This window comes from Seriola dumerili, unplaced genomic scaffold, assembly GCF_002260705.1.
Source record: "Seriola dumerili isolate Sdu_G_001 unplaced genomic scaffold, Sdu_1.0 BDQW01000040.1, whole genome shotgun sequence".
Lineage (NCBI taxonomy): Eukaryota > Metazoa > Chordata > Actinopteri > Carangiformes > Carangidae > Seriola > Seriola dumerili.
This window is the reverse complement of record NW_019174295.1, coordinates 3,132,007-3,152,159: the sequence shown is the minus strand read 5'-3', so window position 1 is coordinate 3,152,159 and position 20,153 is coordinate 3,132,007. Positions and strand designations below refer to the sequence as shown.

Here is a 20,153-nt window from a genome sequence, read left to right as displayed (position 1 = left end):
TGTACGAGCCTTTAGAATTGACCCCCAGGAATTTGTTTGTGAATTTAATTGCATTTCCTGTGATTCCACATCTTAGGGTATAATTTGAATCTTGTCAGCAGCTCTATCTCACATCAGTGGTATCAACTATCTACTCATACACCTTTTAGCCAATGTAAAAATAATGAAAAGAATACATTACAGAGTAAAAGACTCAGGGGAAGCACAAAGGGAAGAGTCGATGGGATTATTCTGTATGAAGTGTAAGATTGACAGCGTTTCAGTATAAACATGACTGACTAATCAGGTTAAGCAAACAGGAGTGTGACAAACCTGAGTATCTTGTCAGTGAAACACAAAGTAGTCCATTATCATCCATCAACCACTGTGGAACTTAGAGCCAATCAAAATACCCTACATATGATGTTTTCCATCTGCAAACTGTAGATGAACATACACAGTAGATTTTAATCTACAATAGACAAAAATAAATAAATAAAAGCATGCGGTTCTGTTTTTCCAACACATTCCTGAAGATGATTGGTTAATATGTGTGTTGTCTTTGATTGGTTGGCCCGAGTTGTCAGTTAATGAAAAGGCAAAAACAATCTCCTGTTTGTGTGTGTGTGTGTGTTTGTGTGTAAGAGTGAGTGTCTTAATACTTGGCTGTTGTACTCCCCTCGGGGATGGCACGCCTCTCTAACTGACTTTGGCACTGTGCCTCCCTCTGCTTGTTTGCCACCTTTAACTATTTCCTTTCCAGATTTAAGGAGGCACCCTCATTGTGTGTAAACAGACCTTGTCCTTCGCCTTTCTGCTCTGTTGGCAGTGAAGAACATTTCAGAAACAGTAGCAAGCTGTTAAAAATGTCTCTTTTAACATCTCACTTAAAATTGTATGTTTTTATAAGGAATGAGAAAAATATCTCCCATCAATATGAAGTAATCATAGTTTCATAGTTATCTTTTCAGTTTTGTTTAATGTGCGTCAAGGAATTCCTCATTTTAAAGGACATGTTTAAAGGACATGTTTAAACGACGACATTTGTTGGTTGAAACACCTCGTCGACTCCCAAGCCTTGGGCGCAGCCAATGAACAGCCGGTTCTTGGTAACGCCATTAGAATAAAAACAGCCACAGTTGGAATGGCCATCAGGCGTACCGGGACATATCCTATCCCCGAAATTCTTTTCTCTGTGTGCCTGTCATTCAGAGTGTCCTGCATGTACATGTTTCAGGACTGGGCTCACCACCACCATGTACTTGCTCTTGTATAACATTGTCAAACTCACAATGGACAGTTGCAGATGGATAGGCCAATAGTTTTTGTTCATCCATGTCTCCTGGAAATGACATTTCTGTACAGCTAAACTCCAAGAGCAAATCCACATTGTAAGAAATGTAATTTTTGGCTGGATCATGTTCAGAGGCGTTGGGGTGGCTAGTGGCTGTGCAATGTGCACAAATATCAAAGCAGAGACCATGGTTCTCATTCAGAGTCCCATCTGTAGTTAGGTTTCGGCAACAAAAGCACTTTGGTTGAGGTAGGGAAAGATTGTGGTTTTGGTTAAATGTAAATAAACACACAAATCACAGTGAACTTTGTCTTTTTTAAACCAGACCGTGATCTTTCCCTAATCTTAACCAAGAGCTGTGAACTGTGTCTAAACATAACCATAAAAAAGTTTAACACTGCTGTTGTCACTACAAGTTTCATATAGTACTGCAAGATCAGATACTTTGGCAGAAAGCAAATACGTCTGTGAACATTTAACGTGTTCAGTATCAGTGTATTTGCGACTTGCCAAATACTTAAATTAACAACATATCCTCAGGTATGTATGTAATTTGGTCGCAGTAATGCCTCCTATACAACGTAATTACTGTTGCAATTTAGTTGAATAGAAAGATCATGTATAGGAGACAGGGAAGTTTGAGTGTGTTATGCTTCAGTAGTAGCACTGGCAGTTTATCAGACTTACTGCACTGTAAAGCCTGTAAAACTATAAAAGCCTTCGAACAACTTTCACATCATGAGACCTGTGACCAAACTTTGATGTGTAAAATCGGTTCGAGTTTAATATGTTTTTCTGTGCTTCACACTTGCTGTAACACTCGTGTGCAACCACTGTGAAAAAAAACAAAAAAAACTGTCATTATATTCACCATGTTTACTGAAATGCGTGCTGCGGTCTTTTTTTAAGAGGATATGAGAGTTTAGTTGTTTTCGCACCTAAACACATGAGGTCTTGGGTGAGGCACTCAACGGAGCTGATGTCATGACAATAGTGACATAAACAGCAGGAAGTCACCTCGGGGTAGGTGTCTCCTGAGAGATACTAGCTGGCCTACCTACAGAGTAAGAGAGGGTAAAATACAGGATGAACAAATATGCATTTTAGAGCTCTGAGTGAGGCATAAAGAAAAGATCATATGGATAAACAAATGATTGACATTTTTAAGAACATTCATCTTGAAGAATATATGTTGCTTTAGTGTCTGTCTGTGTGTGTAAAAGGGCTTCTATTTATTACAGAGGAAGTTACAACGGACTTTTGCAACATTTCTGTGAACCAGTGTTTTGGCAAAATTGCTTGTGCAGTGTTGAGCGAGTGGATACATGTCTTATTTTAGCATTGAGAATGAAGATTGCCTAATTTTGCCAGCATGACAGGACCAGATGTAATTAGGGCTGAACCAAAACATTATACTGTACTTCCTGTTGGATTTGTTGTTTGTAGATAAGGAGCATGGTTGCCATTTGGGTTTTGAGACCTTCCTGGTCCCTTTTTAGGATTAGGTGCAAGAAGTTTTTGCCATCTAGAATGACGTTTAAAAAAGCTATTTATAATCATGACGTTGCATATGAGCAGTGGTTCTATACATACAGTTTTTTTTAAACCAGTTCCTGGTTTAAATGTATATTTGGCTTTCTGCGGGGGAGGACTTCAAAATGTTACCTCAAATTTATCTCTCAAATGCATCTGCTAATCATGACTAACAGCTAACTTTGATACAAACACATTTTGTCTGTCTCTGTGTTCAGGATTCTTCCTGTTTGTGTTTGGCTTTGTTTCCCCCTTCTGTGAAGGGGTGTGTCTACCCTCCGTAATCCTACACCATTAACACATTGAGGTTACTGTAACTGGCTAAACAGCCTCGACCAGTGAGTGCAGGGACTCCAATTCTTACTCACACCCACATGCCATGTGTTGGCTGTTTGAATCAAGCTGATGCATGCCATTCCACCGTGCTTTACTACTATCTGAGCTGCAAAGGATGAAACAAGTAAAAGGAAACAGGTATGCGAGAGAGGAGGCAAGAAAGAAATAATTTCCTCAGTTCATAGTGACACGAGGGGGCGAGTTAGAAAAACCCTTGGGAAGAAAGAGAAAAGAAGACGGTAAGAGGGAGAGGGGATGAGGGAACCACCCAAACTTCCCAAACCACCCAATCAAGCAGCGCTCTTGGAATTGGATCCCTCCCTTGTTCACCACCTGAGAGCGGAGAAACACAGCTGTGCCTCAGAGACTCAAGAGGAGTGAGACAGACAGAGGGAGAGCGAAACAAAGAACAGGTGAGAGCAAAAACAGGTCGCGTATGGAGAAGACAGATGAACTTCTACAGAAAATGTAATTGCCCTCAAACAAAAGAAGACACGGATATAGAGTTTTTTGGTGGTGTTTTTTAAGAGTGAAAAAGGGACTGGAGAAAGGTGAACCTGAACTCTCAGGAGAGTGTGTATGTGTAACAACAAAGCAGTGAGCTCACTGTCACTGGATTGAATGAACTTGGACATAAAGACAAGAAATCCTTCTGAGAAGAAACTGGACACCAAGATGTGGACAAAAAGGAGATGAAGACTGAAGAATGAAAACAGGGATTTTAGGATTATCTGAACAGTTTTTCTAACAAGACTTTTTCTTTTTTTGCTGGCTGTTTTTTTTTTTTTTTCTGCTGAGCCTACTCTTGGACCATCATGTAGTGCCTCCTCACTAGCTCTGAGGACAGCCAGATTTTGACAATAGACTGCCAGGAGGGGGTTGAGATACTGGAGACATGTCTCTAGAAGATGTAACAAGCACTAACAGTCTTGGGGCTGAAAGCGGTGTCTCAGACCCCTGTGATGGCCAGTCTCTGAGCCAAGGTCAAGACCAGGATCTTGAGAACCAGAACCAAGGCCAGGATGGGATAGTGCTGGAGCGTATCGCCTCTCTGTCGTTGGACATGTTTGACCCCAGTGACTTCACTGGGAGGTTCACCAAGATCCAGTCTAGGTCCAGAAAGCGGACGAGGATCATTGGAGGTAGGTGCAGACAAGCTTGGAATTGTTTGATTCTAAGAGGAAATATCAATGTGAACATGACATGAGTAGACAAGGAGAGAAACATTAGCTTAGGAGGCACTGACATGCAACATTTGGTTAAGTAATAATTCTGGTTGGTTTGAATCTGAATGCCACGACCTCAGGCTGGAAGTGGTGAAAAGACTGGTTGAACATATAGCTGAAATAATATTCTTCTTGCTACCTATTTAGACTCCCTCTGTCTCTGCATGTATGTCGTAATCAGGTGCTTCTTTGTTGTGATTTGAGGACTTGACTTGGCAGGTGTCTTTGTTGTGGCTTTTGTAGACCCTGTGAAAAGTGATACCTTCTGTATCTTGAGAAAATGGCATGAGATTACTCCATTAATCCTTATTCTACAGAATTGGGGGAAAAAGACATGCCTATGTGGTTCTGGCCTCAGATGTTAAGCATAGTTTTTTGACCAAACCACTTACTCTGTCTCAGCTTAACTTGACTACTGGGAATTTCATGTCCAAACACTGGGAGAACACCAAGACCTTTAGTAGTCAGTCAAAGTATAATAGAGCTGGGCGTATGGTTAAAATCAGCATATTACCGATTTTACTTTTAAATTTCTTATTTATGTTCAAAATTTTACAAGGGACAGCAAGTACCATTGGCTGGCATTAGCAAGCTTGTGTTTCAAGGTACTTTCAGACAGTACTTGTACAGTCCTTGCCTATTCTATTGAAAATTTCAATAGTATCAGTTGATTGAGCAACAGATAAACCAGGGTTTTTGTCTATTCCTGGAGAGCCACAGCAAGATCAAAATCAACAGGAGGCTGTACATTTTCACAGTTATTACCTAATGCTATTATCCAGTGTGACCCAGAGTTACAGTTTTGACAGAATCATCCTTTATTCTCAGGTCACCAACAATACAGCCGATGATAGTAAGGAAGGAGTAGTAAGGAAAGACTAAGAAGTTCAAAGCTATGTGCGTCTTTACAATAAACCTGTGACACTAAAAGGATCGTGTCTGCGAGACGTGTATGGAAAAGTCGGGATTAGTTCATTTCAAGATAATCGGATATTAAGGCGGGTAGAGCAGAAATGTTTTGGGAGTCATTCTGTGTCTGAATATACATTTTTCAGTGGGATTTGGCTGAACTTCAAAAGAAGGGAGAAAAGTGGGCGTACACAGTGTTTGGCGAAAGGGGAAATCTGGAGTGAGGTAGTGTCTGTGTAACCAAGTACCACCTGCACAAACACGTCTTTCAGGGACAATTAACAGCTTCTTCTCAATAAATGAGTGCGTAGATCATAAAGGTCAAATTGTAGACACAAGAAATGCCGTGAAATGAAATCTTATGGGGCTTCTATGCTGTGATAATGTCCATGACTGAGGCTTTGATGTTAGGGAGACAGATACGCCTGGCATGAAGACTATGACACACACATTCTTCACAAGAGTTATCTATTTGATCAACCCAGCTGTGTCAAGAGGGTTTACCACTGTGTGAACTGTGAACTGTGAACTGTGTGGTTGTTTTGTGTGTGTGTGTGTGTGTGTGTGTGTGTGTGTGTGTGTGTGTGTGTGTGTGTGTGTGTGTGTGTGTGTGTGTGTGTGTGTGTGTGTGTTGTTGTTGTATATTCATCTGCTGGGCTATGATAGGCTACTTAACATCCACAACAACATGTCAGATGAACATGTGAGAAAGACAGATGATGAGTGGCGGGATCCTGATCTGAAACGATTCATTCATCAATTAGTTCACTGACAAAAATATAATCAGCTGCGATTTTAATAATTAATTGATTTTTAAGGTCATTTTTAGGCAAAAACTTTAAAGATTGCCTAGTTCCGGCCTCTGCAGTGTGAAAATTTGCTGATTTTCCTGTGTAATAGTAAACTGACTTTCTTTGAACAGCTGGTCATTTGACGACATCACACTGGCTTTTAAGAAATCATGACGAGCACCATTTCTTGACATTTTGTAGAAACAAATGATTAATTGAATAATCAAGAAAATAGTTGAAACTTTAATTGATTATTAAAATAATAATTAGTTGCAGCCCTAGTATGATCAAAACACTCCCTGTCAGAATAACATACTGTACCTCATGATGTTATGAACCAAAGAGGTGCTTTAAAACTTTTTAAGATCTGTTTGATTGATGAACATTTGTCATGTCATTGGGATTACATTTGGAGTGTCTACACACCCTTTGTTTACACGTCTCTACTTCAAAGATGTTCTCCTGGGAAGACACACCACTCTCTTCTCCTGTTTGTCATTTATGAGCACTCCATCACTTTTCTGCCTGATGCATCTTTATCAGGGGAAACAATCTTTGAATAGGAGATGTTTTCTAGTTCTGGGAGACTCTGAATAAAGACGGGTGATGTAGATAGTTACTTCAATAGTGCCTAAGTTCAAAAACCAAATCCATAAGAATGCTTGATGCAGGTCCATTAAAAAAAATTCCAAAGATTTATTTTTGATTTAGAGCAGAATTGATAGGTCAAATAATTGATAAACAGAAAAATAATTTGAAAGTTATTTTTCAAGAAGAAATGCTCCAGCCCTTCAAAAGACAGGATGTGCTGCACTTTATCAGACTGAATATAGTAAAGTAAACTGAATATCTCTGGATTTTGGACTGTTAGTCAAACAAAACAGTTTATACATTTATGGGAATTTTATGGACCAAAAGATTGATCACAAAATCTATCACATGATCTACAAGCAATATGTTTGTTTTGATACCCTCTGTGGAGCAGGACTCCTTGTCCTGTCATTTGTGTTTTTGGCCTTTTGTAAATACTCCTGTGTGAATTGTCAAGTATTTTTTATCTTTTTTTTTTTATCAGTCATGTTTTAATGGATTGGTATAAGATAAAATGCCGATCAAAATCCAGTCTTGTTTTTTCTGTTGTCTGCTGTGTTTTGTCCACCTTATCCAGCTAGTGTTCTCCCTAATGACAGCCAGGCTCTACAGCGCCAGAATTTTGCATCATATGCGAGTGAAAATGAGTGTCTGATGATGTGGTTGCACTGGTGCTTGACTTTGTTTTGACACATGGGATGGCAAATTACATTAATTGGCGATGCACCAACGGTAATGAATTTGTTGTCTCTTCTCTCTTATTAGCAAAGAGCAGTGTACAAAACATTCAGATGGCATCTTCTCAAAAATAAAACTTGGCTGTTGTCAGGTTTGCATGCTCTCTGCAAACCAGTGTTTGTCCTCTGCCAAATATTTGTGTTCGTGTAGTTCCAAAAGCTCCAACAGAGTGATACCTCTCTAGTTGATTGTGTCACATCAATTTCAGTTCAAGAGTCAAGTTCTCCCAGGTAAACTTACTTACTTAAACCCATACTGTTTGAATGATTTAAGCTGATCAACTTTGTAGGTTTGCATCAGGGCCTTCATTATTTGGATCAAGTAGCTCATGAGAAATATGGTGGGCTCAATTTAGTAGGCTGGGTCTGTTATTTCAATGTGTCAGATAAAACAAAGAATAAACATTTAGTTAAATATAAGTATCCAATCAGACTTGGTATTTTCAGATTTACTATTTAAGGATTTGGATTGGGATCATGGCCAGAGAAACTTGATCGGGACATCCCGAAAAGAAATGGGCCCATCTAATAAAAGCCAGTGTTTAGTGCATATTCAGAGAGGCCAGATATGATTTCTAGCACTCAGTGTGTGTGTTTGTGTCTGTGTGTGTCTGTGTGTGTGTGTGTGGTCAATAAATTTTTATGTACGCAACTACCTTCAAAAGAAAGATTAAACACATCATTAATTTGAGGCTAAGTGGAATGCATCGCACTTGTGCATTTGTCTGCATGAATGTATGTATGATGTACGTGTGTGTGTGTGTGTGTGTGTGTGTGTGTGTGTGTGTGTGTGTGTGTAGAGTCACATTCCAACAGCTGGCATGCTCAGGCCCCTGCTCAGAATGTGTGGAATCCTAGGAGCTTCGTATGTGTGTGTGTGTGTGTGTGTCTTGTCCATTATTTTTATTTGTGAGCTGAATAAGTACACGTCATTCTGTGGAAAAACATGTCCCTATCCGCTTGTAGGTCATGAATTTGAATAGATTTTCATATCTTAGACATGAGCTTCTCTCCAACAAACAACTGAACAGCTGTTTTCTCTTCATAAAGAGAACTAGAGCTGAATATCTGTGCTTTTCTCCTAGTTCGATTTGATTTGGATTCACAAAGTCCAGAAACGATTCAGTTGGTTTTGATTCAATTCGATACTTGATGCTGTCAGAGTCAGATGTCAGTTTCTCAGAATTTATCCTGGGGAAGTAAATTTCTTCTACATTCAACAAGTGAGCAACACTGTTGTTTCCTTGAATATAAAATGGTGTAAAGTACTAATTAAAAGGATTTGTTTTCCTTGGTAAATGACAAAAAGCAACTAAAACATGACACATTCAGACGCCTTCACATCTCCTAGCCAGAGATAATATGTCTTCTTTAACTACTACTCCCATCCTAAGTCATGATAGTCTCATAAACTGCTGCGGGTCTGCATAGAGTATAACTATTCAAATTGCAGTTTACAAGACCATCATCTGTGACTTTTTTTCATTTCATGCCTTTATTGGACAGCAACAGAGACAGACAGGAAATGTAGGGAGATGAAGAGTAGGGGAATGACATGCAGAAAACGGCCTGGCTGGCCGGGAGTCAAACTGGAGACACCCATGTGGTATGTAACCATTTGGCTATCGCTCAATCTGTGTATAAGCTGCAACATGTAATTTTTTAACCAAATAAGACGTGAGAAATAGGTTCAACAAACAGTAATTCTTTGAGTACAGGTGCTTGGTGTGCCAGTTAGTAAATGGAATTATACACAGAAATCTTACAAAGGACATTTGGACAGTTGCAATACAATGCTTCAAATCATGTTTGGTTTACTTTTCTGTGATTGTTAACTTGTCTTGATTGGCTGAATTGTTTTGATTCAGTAAGCAGGTTAACACCAAGGCAGACATGATTATTTGCTGATACTATTTGGCCCAGAACTGTAATGAAGTAAGCAGAAGTTGCAGACAGGAATAGGCCTGCAGTGGTTCTCTGCTATATTTCTCCTCCTTTGAGATTAGACTGTAATTGTCTGTTAATGTGAACCAGGCCATCCTGTGCTTGGTAGCTCTCCTGTGAGCTGCAGCTGTGCATGATACTGTATCTTATGCACTTTCCACCCTTCCCCTCCCCTCTCTCTCATTTTCTCTCCCCCTGCCCCTGTTCTCCCTCCCTCACCCATTCAGTTCCTGTGGCACTTCCACAGTTCATCCAGGGAATTACATGATGACCCTAATTATCCACTTGTACTTCCACTCTTACTCACCCAACCATAACATCATTGCCATGATGGCCATCATACCTTTCAGCTTAGACAGACAATTGTGAGGACAGCCAAAGAAAAGAACTACGTGACTGTTCAAGGTGGAGGGAGAGACTTTATTCTCTCTCACTTTGTCTAAATGTCAGAAACTATTCTGTCAAGAATTTAACCACCGCACTGGGGTGGAAGGTATCACCCAGAAGAGAAGAACTGGTAAATGTTGGTGTTGGCCTATTTAACAAGTAGGGAAGTAACAAATTAAAAACCGAGTGGGAGGTAAACCAGTGGAAATGTTAGGTCAGGGAGGATTCATCAAGCAAGCCCAGTAAGTAACTTTTTTTTTTTAATTCAGTAAAATCCCTCAAGCTAGGGCAAGCTAATGACAGTGAAACAGTGGCTGAGTGAAATTCTTAGACATCCCACAACTGAAAACAACAGCGATGTAATGATTGGACAACAAAAAAATTATACTTGCTGTAGTTCACTGAAATTCATTTGGCACTCGGCAGCATTAAATATTGATTGTTTGATAACTAATTTTGCTAGAGAAACCAGTGTCGTGCATCATGGCACCAGAAATTAATCCAGAACATGAATCGACTTGCCTACCAGTGAATGCAGCCAAGCACGTTGCAAAACCATTGACCTGCAAATGGCACAAACAATTTAATTGACTGTGCAGCACCATCATATGTCAGTACTGTCATCTCATCGCTTGGATAATCATCATCTATTTGTGCTGTTGGTGTTAGGCAAACAGACTGGTTTGAACTAGAACAATAAATCATCCAGGCCCATATATAGGGAAAAATTGGGTATTTGCAAATATATCAGTATCAGTGTTTTACTTGAATGAATGCGTTGAGTGTTTGACTGCTGTGTGACGTTAGTTGCTCAAGGTTTGATTATCTTACACTCAGACAGCTGGTGATGGCCTAGAGGTTAAAAAAGCAGAAGTAGTCCCTTTCTTTCTGATTCCCATTCATGTTTTTCTGATGAAGTCCTGCTTACTGGACCATTTGTTCCTTTTTACCTCCCACACTCTTGGAGGTGGTCAAGTATTTCAGGAGGATTATACTCTTTTTCCTTTGGCTTTTTTATACTTTTGCTGACGTGTTTCTATTACTTTGTGCACCTCATTTACATCAATGAAGGCAGACTAAATAACGGACACTCCTTATTGTATAATGCAATACAGTTCAATAACTCCACAAACTACATCTTCTCAAATGACTGTACTGTTAACTCAACACTTCTCTAAAACAGTTTCAACACCTTATCATTTTTACCATTCTTCCAGTTAGCATGAATATAAATAGACATTGAAGCTGTTTTGAACAAAGAGGAAATAATACAAAATGTGCTCTGAAGGATGTACACCAAATTTGGAAACTTTAAAAGGTAGCAAAATGTTTCTCAAAAGCTTTAACACTTGTACTATGTTACTGGAGCTGACTCAACGTAATTCAAAATTTTTATTTTTTTTCCCAAATATCAGCACGGCTACTCACAGATTATATAATAGGAAGTATGAATGAAGCATAATGTATGTAGTATGCATGCTGGCATCTTTGAGCATACTTAGTTTTGTCACCATCTCACCAAAATCAGGTTATAATATGTAACTTTTGAGTGCCCCAGGGCTCCATTTTGGGTCCGGTTCTATTTTTGTACTATATCCTCCCACTAGGCGATATCATTCCTAGGCATGCCATTGCCTTCCACCTTTATGCCGATGATATGCTGCTATATGTCCCGGTAAATCCGTAAAACCTCACTCACTTGTCCATCATAAATGACTGTTTAATAGACTGGATGTGTGCTAACTTTACTCACTTAAATTCCGATAAAACTCAGATCCCAATCACTTATCCTGACAATATGCATACAGATTTAAAATCCTGTCCCTTAGTCCCTTTAGCAAGTTTGTCCAAACTTGCTTTTATCATCCTGGGAATATTGCTAAAATTCATTCATAACTAAGTGTCAGAGATGATGAATCCAGAGTGCAGCAGCCAGACTACCAACAAAAACCAAGAAAAGAGATCCTGTTACTCCCTTCTTAATGTCTTTACATTAGCTACCAGTTCATTACAGAATTGATTTTTTTTTAAAGATTTTACCCATTACTTTTAAAGCCCTTCATTGGCTCCAGACTCTCTCTCTGAATTACTGCATCCTTATTGACCTGCACACAGTCTGTGGTCCTCAGGCAGGACCCAGTTGGAGGTCCCCATGTTGACTTGTAAGACTAAAGGGGACAGAGCTTTTGCTGTTAGGGCACCTCAACTATGGAACGAACTGCCCATCAGTTTATGTATAAAATTCATTTGTACATGTTCTTTAAAATTTTTGATTTAACGTCTCCATTTATGTATTATTGTCATTATTATTATTTTTAAAGCATGAACTCGGGCACATCTGAAGCAATGATGATGTTGACCAGTTGTTACTTCTGGCTATTTGTTGGTGCAGCCTGCCTTGTCACTGCTTCTCTTGGCTCTCATTGGTCGGTCGGGGTGGGCTTGCAGAATGCTCACTCAGCACTTATTGTGAGACAGAACTGGACACCATTAATCGGGGAACATTACATTATTGTTATTTGCCTCTTTCATCTTAATTATTCCAGCATCCCTTCTTCTGTTGTCTCCTCATGGTCCTTTACTCAATAGATTTCTCCCTTCCATGTTCCCTCCCTCTATTTTCGATGCCCCTGTGCAGTACTATCTACTGTATGTTTTTCTCCGCCTCCCTCCCTCTCTCCCTCTCTCTCCCTCTCTCTCTCTTTCTCTGCCTTTCCTCTAAGAGGATTGGCTGCTTGCGTCTACCAACATCTGTGTATCACTGTCCTGAGAGAGCAAAACAGAGAGGGGATGGGGGGTGTTAGCCAGCAAGATAGCAACACAGAGCGCAGACAAGGCTGAGTGCCGCTCTTTTTTTTCTTCTTTCTCACAGACACACACACATACACGCACACAAACAAACACACACGCACTCAGCAGCAGACAGCCGCAACATCCGCATCGCTGGCTGCCCAACCGCATCCCTCTCTCCTCTCTCTCGGAGCATACTCCTCTTTCTCTTGCTTGCTCTGTCCGCAACGTCTCATCCTGCCATCCTGTCCCCCCTCTGCTGTCTGTCACCGTGGCGACATAGCCTCTGCAGCCATGGCGACCAGCCAGCAGGATTCAGGCTTCTTTGACATCAGCATCAAGTCTCTTCTCAAGTCCTTAGGAGGGAGTGAGTACAGCTAACACATCACAGTTGTTGTCGCCGGCATGCCAAACAAATGCATGATACGGTCTGGTAAGACTGACGAGTCGTCAGTTCATCCTGCAGTGTACAGATTACGCTTATTTTGTTTGTGTATCTCTGTGTGTGTTAGGAGTGGATGAGACTGAAAAACAGGCAGTCTAAAGCATGATCCACACTGTCAATATTTGGCAATGTTACGTAATGGAATAATGGAAGTCAAGGGGTGGAGAGAAAGAGGGAGAGAGAGAGGAAGAGAGAGAGAGAGAGAAGTGCTTCAGGGGTTATCTGAGGATAAATCTGGCTCCTCAGCAGTTTTCTATATTAATTATACAACACATTACTCAGCAAACGGAGAAGTCACTGTTTGACTTGTTCTTTGTACACATGCACTAAAGGAGTTTTGTTCAAAAACTCTGTCAAGCTCAACCAAATCTTCTGTATGTTATGTTTTATGGGTTATCATTCTGTCAACCTTTCGTAATGCTCTGTTTACGTTTCAGAAGTCATATCACTTAATCAATTCCACTGTCAGTGAGTCAGTGTTTACCAAACAGAAGGTAAAGCTACTGTATGCCACTCTGAATCAGCCTGAGATGAATACCCAGCAGCATCATCCCAGACTGTTGCCAACTGGACATACTGTACTTTCCCCCACATTTCAGCAGTGGTTTCATGAACCTGAGACTTTACAGTGAGCAGAAAGCTCTACTGTCTTATTGCGCTCCAGAAAGTCTAATATAGACATCACCATGCAGCCTGTAGTTTACTGTAACATCTGTATTTCCTTTTTGATACAAAGAGTGCAGAGATGAGCATGCAAGCTTTCCTGTTGTTGTATTTGTGTGATTTCACATATTGACTGAATACTGGTTGTGCTAGCTTTCATTTTGTGTATGTGTGAGCACTTTTCTGTGAGTAGTTTAAGGGTTTTATAGAAGCCTCTTGATGTGCTCTGTATGTAAATGGTCTTCATGTTGTGTGTACCTTTCATTCTGGCGTGTGTGTGTGTGTGTGTGTGTGTGTGTGTGTGTGTGTATGTGGTTAGCAGGGGAGCTGGGTTGAGCTCATATATTAGGTGTGTGGTGAAGGCTACTGTCAGCAGGGGTTACGCTGGTTACAGCGAAATTTCAAGGTATGTGTTGATGGTTCCCCCTCTGCCATTTATGATGATGTAATAAGAAAAATAAAATCACAGAGGCCATGATGAGTTGGTGTGTGTGTGTGTGTGTGTGTGTGTGTTTTCCTCATCTAAGCTCCAGCTTGTTTTAGCTATAGGACTAAATCCAGTCATGTGAGGGCATGTCTGCTCCAAGGTCATGATAATGATGGCAGCCAGGAGGCTAGAACGCCAAGAAACAGCTCTGGTAGGTCCAAGTTAGGTCTGTGTCTCAACCACTTATCGAGTGAAATCACTAGATAAATAGCTGACCTCATCAAGTTGAAGTTGCTCAATCTCATACCAGCCTAACTGAAATAATCATGTGTAGACCTATATCCACTACATCAACACACACAGTTGAAACAAGCTCAGATTTTAACACAGACAGGATTTTTTTAGTTTTCATTATTACATGGTATTGATGGACAAAAGAACAATACTGAATCCAAATGTAAACAAAAAGGTCACCCCACTATCAAATCTAAGTTAAATTATTTTCTGATCCTCTAAAGGGTTTGTTTACATTGTAATGTGTGTAAGAACATGAGTAGTGGATGCCTTTATTTTTGATGATTGTTGAGAAACATAATCTTTACTTTTCAGTAGTATGTATGTCTCTTCAACTGTTCTTATATGTGAGTAGAATGGCACTCAGTAGAGCACATAGCTCTGCCAAGACCAAACAATCCTACACATTTCTGTCAGATTTGGATTATTATCTGGATCCGCACCAAATTGTACAAAGTCATACATCTCAACCTCATAAATATATCTAATGTTTTTACATCAGGATCCATACATTATTTCCTGAGAAATTGATGAAAGTGTTGAAAAATGCCTCGCTATGTTAAGAAAAGTGATAAAAATTTCCTGCTTCTGACCCCAAGCCCCATCCCTCTGTAAACTTTGGTTTAAATCAGTTCAGGACTTAATGTGTAAACCTGTTGACAAATAAACAAACGGACACAGGTACATGCTGAGGTAAATAGCTAGTTAAAGTGTAACCAACAGTTGGTACGAAAATGAAAATGCTCACAATAGCAGCTCGTCAGCTGCTTCCTCTGAAAACATGCAGGTTTGGTTCTGCTAGGTCTTGTCGAGGGCCGTTTGTGGTAATGTGTGTTCGTGCTTTTAAAAGTGACTCATTGCAATCCACTTAGCCAACAAAGTGTACAAGCAGTGCAGGATTAGTTATGACAACTCTTATTTGATAGCTGCTAGTGTGAGGATGTGTACATGTGAGGTATCACTCTTATGATTCATCACTTAAGTGTTATTGTCTGCTTGTATGATGCGAAGGATGAAGATAAATTTGAATCCCTCTGCTAGACCTGAAATGAAAGATCATTTCATTATCAGTGAATCTGTTGATTGTAACCGGCATTTTAAAAGTGAAAAATGGCAGTTACAGTTTCACACAGCCCAAAATGATGTCGTCCAGAACCCAAAGATATCCAGTTTGCAGTCATGTATGACAAAGAAAAGCATCCATTCCTCACATTTGAGAAACTGGAAAAAGGCAATCTTTTTTTATTTTCCCTTAAAAACAATTATTTGATTACCAAGATAGTTGCTGATAAATTTCTGTCAATTGACTAATTAATCAATTAGTTATTTGATAAATTTTTGTAACTGCTCTCATCCTCCCTATGTCCTCTGTCTAGCTGCTTCTTTCTCATCTGTCTCTTTGGCATATTTGTCTCTTCCTCGACATATTTTCTTTCTTCTTTCTTTCTTCATCTCAGTCTTGCTCATGCAGTATGTTCAATAACTCTTCCAGGATATACGGTGAGCTGTAAACCAAAGTAGACTTGTATTGATCAGACGTGACAGATTTCTGCTGATTCATCTCTTAAAATGCCGAGTCATGCAAATGCCACCGAGGGTCCCGGGAACTGCTCTGGCACGCTATATTGACACTCTGTCGAACATGGTGACGTCTTCCTACTCTCATCTCTTTTCCCCACCGACATACATAAGACACACACACACACACACATATGTATACATTCACACACACCTTAAATTCATGTCACTGAGACGCTGCAATGGATTATCTCTATTTAGAGTCAACCTTGAATTCACTGAATTAGATTAGTGCCATTTGCTTTGTAGTGTAACCACATTACTTAGCTTTCCTAATATATCACCCTTGCCCTGGACAACTGTAGTGCACATGTGTATGTGTGCGTGTTTCTCCGTGTGTGTTTATGCCCCTGTGAATGTATCTCTATTTGCATGTGTGTGCACTTGTGTATGAGTAGGGGTCAGTGGGAGTGGTGGGTATGTAAGAGAGTGACCGCCAGTAGTCTATATATAGCTCCTCCCTCCTCCCCTCGCCTCTCTCTCGGGGCAGTGTTGAAATTCCAACCCAACTCTTCTGGTCAGATCTCCACAAGGAGCAGACTTTACTTAACTCCTACTGACTACTAAAGGACAGCCACAAAACCACTCTTAAAGAAGCACTTCATTTCACTACAACTTTCCAATGGGCTTCGAGGATTCCAAGGTCACGGGAGCCGTCGTACAGAGAAGTGACGGCAGGCCGGAGGTGCAGCAGAAGCTGAAGTAGAAAACTGATAGTTGGTATGTAGGCTCATATAGCTCACAAGCATGGGGCCCTACACAACCTCTGATCTAGCCAAGCCTCTGCTGGAGCAGCACGGTGGAATATTTCTCGATCCAAGTTGGTAGAATTCACTCACAACGGAATAAGTTGGGTGCCTCTTCTGTTATTTTGAGAAGACACTTTGACACCATCTCTTCCTCTGTGATTGCAACACCCGCAGCTCTGAGGCGTCAAAGTCGTCTTCACTTGGGAGGTTTCACTCTGGCTATGGCTCGTGCAGCCTGTGGATACAGCAGATCTTCCTGTTTCAGTTGGATTTGAATGCGGGATGCGGTCATGAGAGTTTTGTTTCTTGCCTCTGGTACACATCTGTCACTTTACCTGTCTATCATATTCTGAAGGATGGAGCTTCACACCTTTAGCTTTGGTTAAACCTGCCTAGTACCTAAACCTGTAGTTACTGTCATGGTGGAGTAGTTGGATAATAAAGACAGACTCCTGTGCATCTAATCTCCTGCAAGGAATCCCTTTTATTTGTTAATCATGGGGGGCTTATTTTACACCCTGTAAACTACTCAATCTCCTGCCCTCCGATTCCTCCTCCATCCCATCAGTTCCTCCCATTTTGCCCACCTTTACCAACTGTATCCGTGTCTCTTTATCCGTCTGAACCATGGAAATGCCAACTAAATGGAGCAGGGCAAGTGTCATCAGCTTCATCAAGGGCCTTGGTAAGCGTGCAAGGCGTGTGTGTTCGTGTCCACGCATGTTTGCATTGTGTGAGTGCTTAGGTTTCACACAAACAAGTTGCTGTGCTGTCCTGCCTGGGAATTAGTATCTTGTGTACATCTCGCCTCCCCCAGTGAGGTCAGGTCACATGGTCATAAAAGGTCAGTTAGATCTGACGGAGTTGTTAGCTCGCACTCACTTGTCACTTCTGGGAAATGCCACCGGTAAATTATCGCTTTGTTTCACTTTGTGGAAAAGGTAAAAAAAAAAAATCTTACTGTGAAACTTTCACCTTTCAGATATGCTGTATAACCTCCGCACACTTTCATCCACTCAAAACACAAACAATGAAAAATGTGGTTAATAAAACAATTTGGTTGAAACCAAGAAAAACATTAAATTATCCTCAAATTCTGCACCTTGTTCTCCTCCCTTGCTGGCTGTTGTTGCAGCCGTTGTTAATACTCTCCTCTACTTTGTGTGTGAAGGTGTGTGTTTTGTAAATTACTCTGGTTATGATTCACTGTTTGTAGCAATAGGTGCAACTTGCTTATGTTTTTCTGCAAAGTCTAGCTTAAGCTCTTATAATGCAGAGTCACTGACGCTGAGGAAATGTGATGAGTCGGCTATATTTTAAGGGAATGACTTGAGAATATTCTTAGAGGCGCGTGACAGGAAATGCCCCCCTGTCTTGTTGTCTGTCTCTCACTCATACCGTTTCCAGGGACTCCAGCCACTCCCTGTCTGTCTTCCTCTGCTTTGTTTATCATTAAATCTTGCGAGAATTAATATTGCCCAGTTTTCCTAATGATGTAATCAGTGCAGAGTAAAGTGTGTGTGCGTGTGTGCATGTGTGCCTGGAAAGTCTGCCTAGTCAAATCTGGACAATGACTCAGCATAAATTAGTCACGGCTGAGGAGTTTTAACTTTACGGAAAGAAATGAAATGATTCTGACGTGCAAATTCTGTTTCGTCATAGTAACTAGCGTAATAGGTGCATATCAGACAGGCAGGGGGTTGGAGTAATACATGTATGCTCCCGTCAATGTCTGAGTTAGCACCCATTATATCAGACTTTAGACTGACTGATCTGTGTTAACTCTCCCCAGCCTCTCCAGTGGGACTGAAGCCACCTCTCCCGCCAGTCAGTGGAACCTTGGGAGAGAGGAAGGGTCCTGTCGTCATGGCGCCTGTCAACGTGGACCCTGAGAGTAAGCCGGGCGAATTCGTCCTAAAAAGCCTGTTTGCCAACTTCACCTTGCTCTCCGAACGCAAGATTCGCATCATCATGGCCGAACCACTGGTGAGTGACTTTGCATCGATTTGTCACATTGTTTTGTCCTTACTTCTCATGCCATCTCTCTCAGGTTACAACATCCTCGTCATTTTATCTGATAACGTTGTTCAGAGTGGCTTTCTATGACAGTATTTGTTTACTCATTTTTTTATGCAAAGGAAGTGCGGTGTGCCTTTCTCTTAAATAGTGTATACTAAGCTTCCTGGCTTATTGTTTGTTAAATAAGAACAGGTTCTATGTATTTTCTGTATCTGTGGGATAGAGCATATTCCAGCATGCACGAGACAAAAGGCCAGAGGCCAAACAATCGAGCACAAGAGTGAGAGTAAAATATGCAGATTCCACACAGAAGGACTAAATCTATCAAGGCCTTTGTCGGTGATTCACAATGCTACTGTATGTATAGTTTTTTTTTTTGTAAAATTTTCTGTCTAAACTCTGATACACTTGTGGAGCAGCTACAGCTACAAAAATGTTTGTTACATCGCAAACATTTTTATGCTTCTACGTCGGTGACAGGCATTATGTTTTCGGGTTGTCTGTTCGGACTCACCTACATATTGGACGTATGTATGGACGTCCCATTCTCGTGAACAGTATATCTCAGGAACGCACTTGGACTCAAGGATGTACTGATTAGATTTTGGTGGTCAAAGGTCAAAGGTCAAGGTGACTGTGACCTCATGTGTGTCCCATTCTTGTGAACATTATATATCTCAGGGAGACCTGGAGGGAATTTCATAACATTTAACACAAACATCCACTTGGACTCAGGGATGAGCTGATTAGAATTTGACATTTCATATCAAATGTCAACTTCCCTGGGACGTCAGAACGTTGTGGAAAAAACACTTCAGTCAGAGGGAGAGATTCTGACCATATCTCCAGCAACTTGACTGGTTGCATTTTTTTTCTGCTTGCAGGACTCACCAAATATGTGTGACGTTCTGTAACATAACCATAAAGTCTCGCATATTTCATTTTTGACTCACTGACAGTGAGTATGCCAGAAACTGCTTCCTTTGAGCCAGGGGTTTAGTTTGGGCATATTAGGCTCTCCATATAAATCAAAATGTCAGAGCACAATCTAAAATACTAAATTGATATTAAGAGGTTTGGCCTTTGTATGTTTCATGGCACTTAGGCCTGGTATGTTTCATGAAAGGAACATAACAAGATTAGTTCCTAAGAACCTAGTCTAGTCTAATCTAATCTAAGCGAAGAAATCAGATCCGGGCTTCAAACTTCAAAGTTACATTTTTGTTTCAGGCATTTTTTTTCATTTTGCTGAAAGTGCAACACCAGCATAGGTTTAAAATCTTCACTATTTACACGGTATACCGGTTGAAGTCTGGGCAGATACAGACAGTTTTAACAACTCCAAACAGCGCCGACAGCCGAGCAGTCTTGTGTTTTGATTGCAACGGCTTTGAGGCACGCAAAAACATCACCATGTAAAACATCTAAAGGAATGACAGAAAGTTTGGAAGATTGGTTTGT

At 40.6% G+C, this 20,153-nt stretch overlaps 1 protein-coding gene across 1 annotated transcript in view; it reads left to right on the top strand.

The window, feature by feature from the left end:
- Positions 1-4,017: 4,017 nt before the first annotated feature.
- Positions 4,018-20,153, top strand: part of fry (FRY microtubule binding protein) — a 51,525-nt gene continuing 35,389 nt past the window's right edge. The window contains 2 exon segments of the mRNA XM_022738737.1: positions 4,018-4,284; positions 18,466-18,659. Of these exon segments, the coding sequence (XP_022594458.1) occupies positions 4,038-4,284; positions 18,466-18,659 (441 nt within the window). The 5' untranslated portion in view covers positions 4,018-4,037.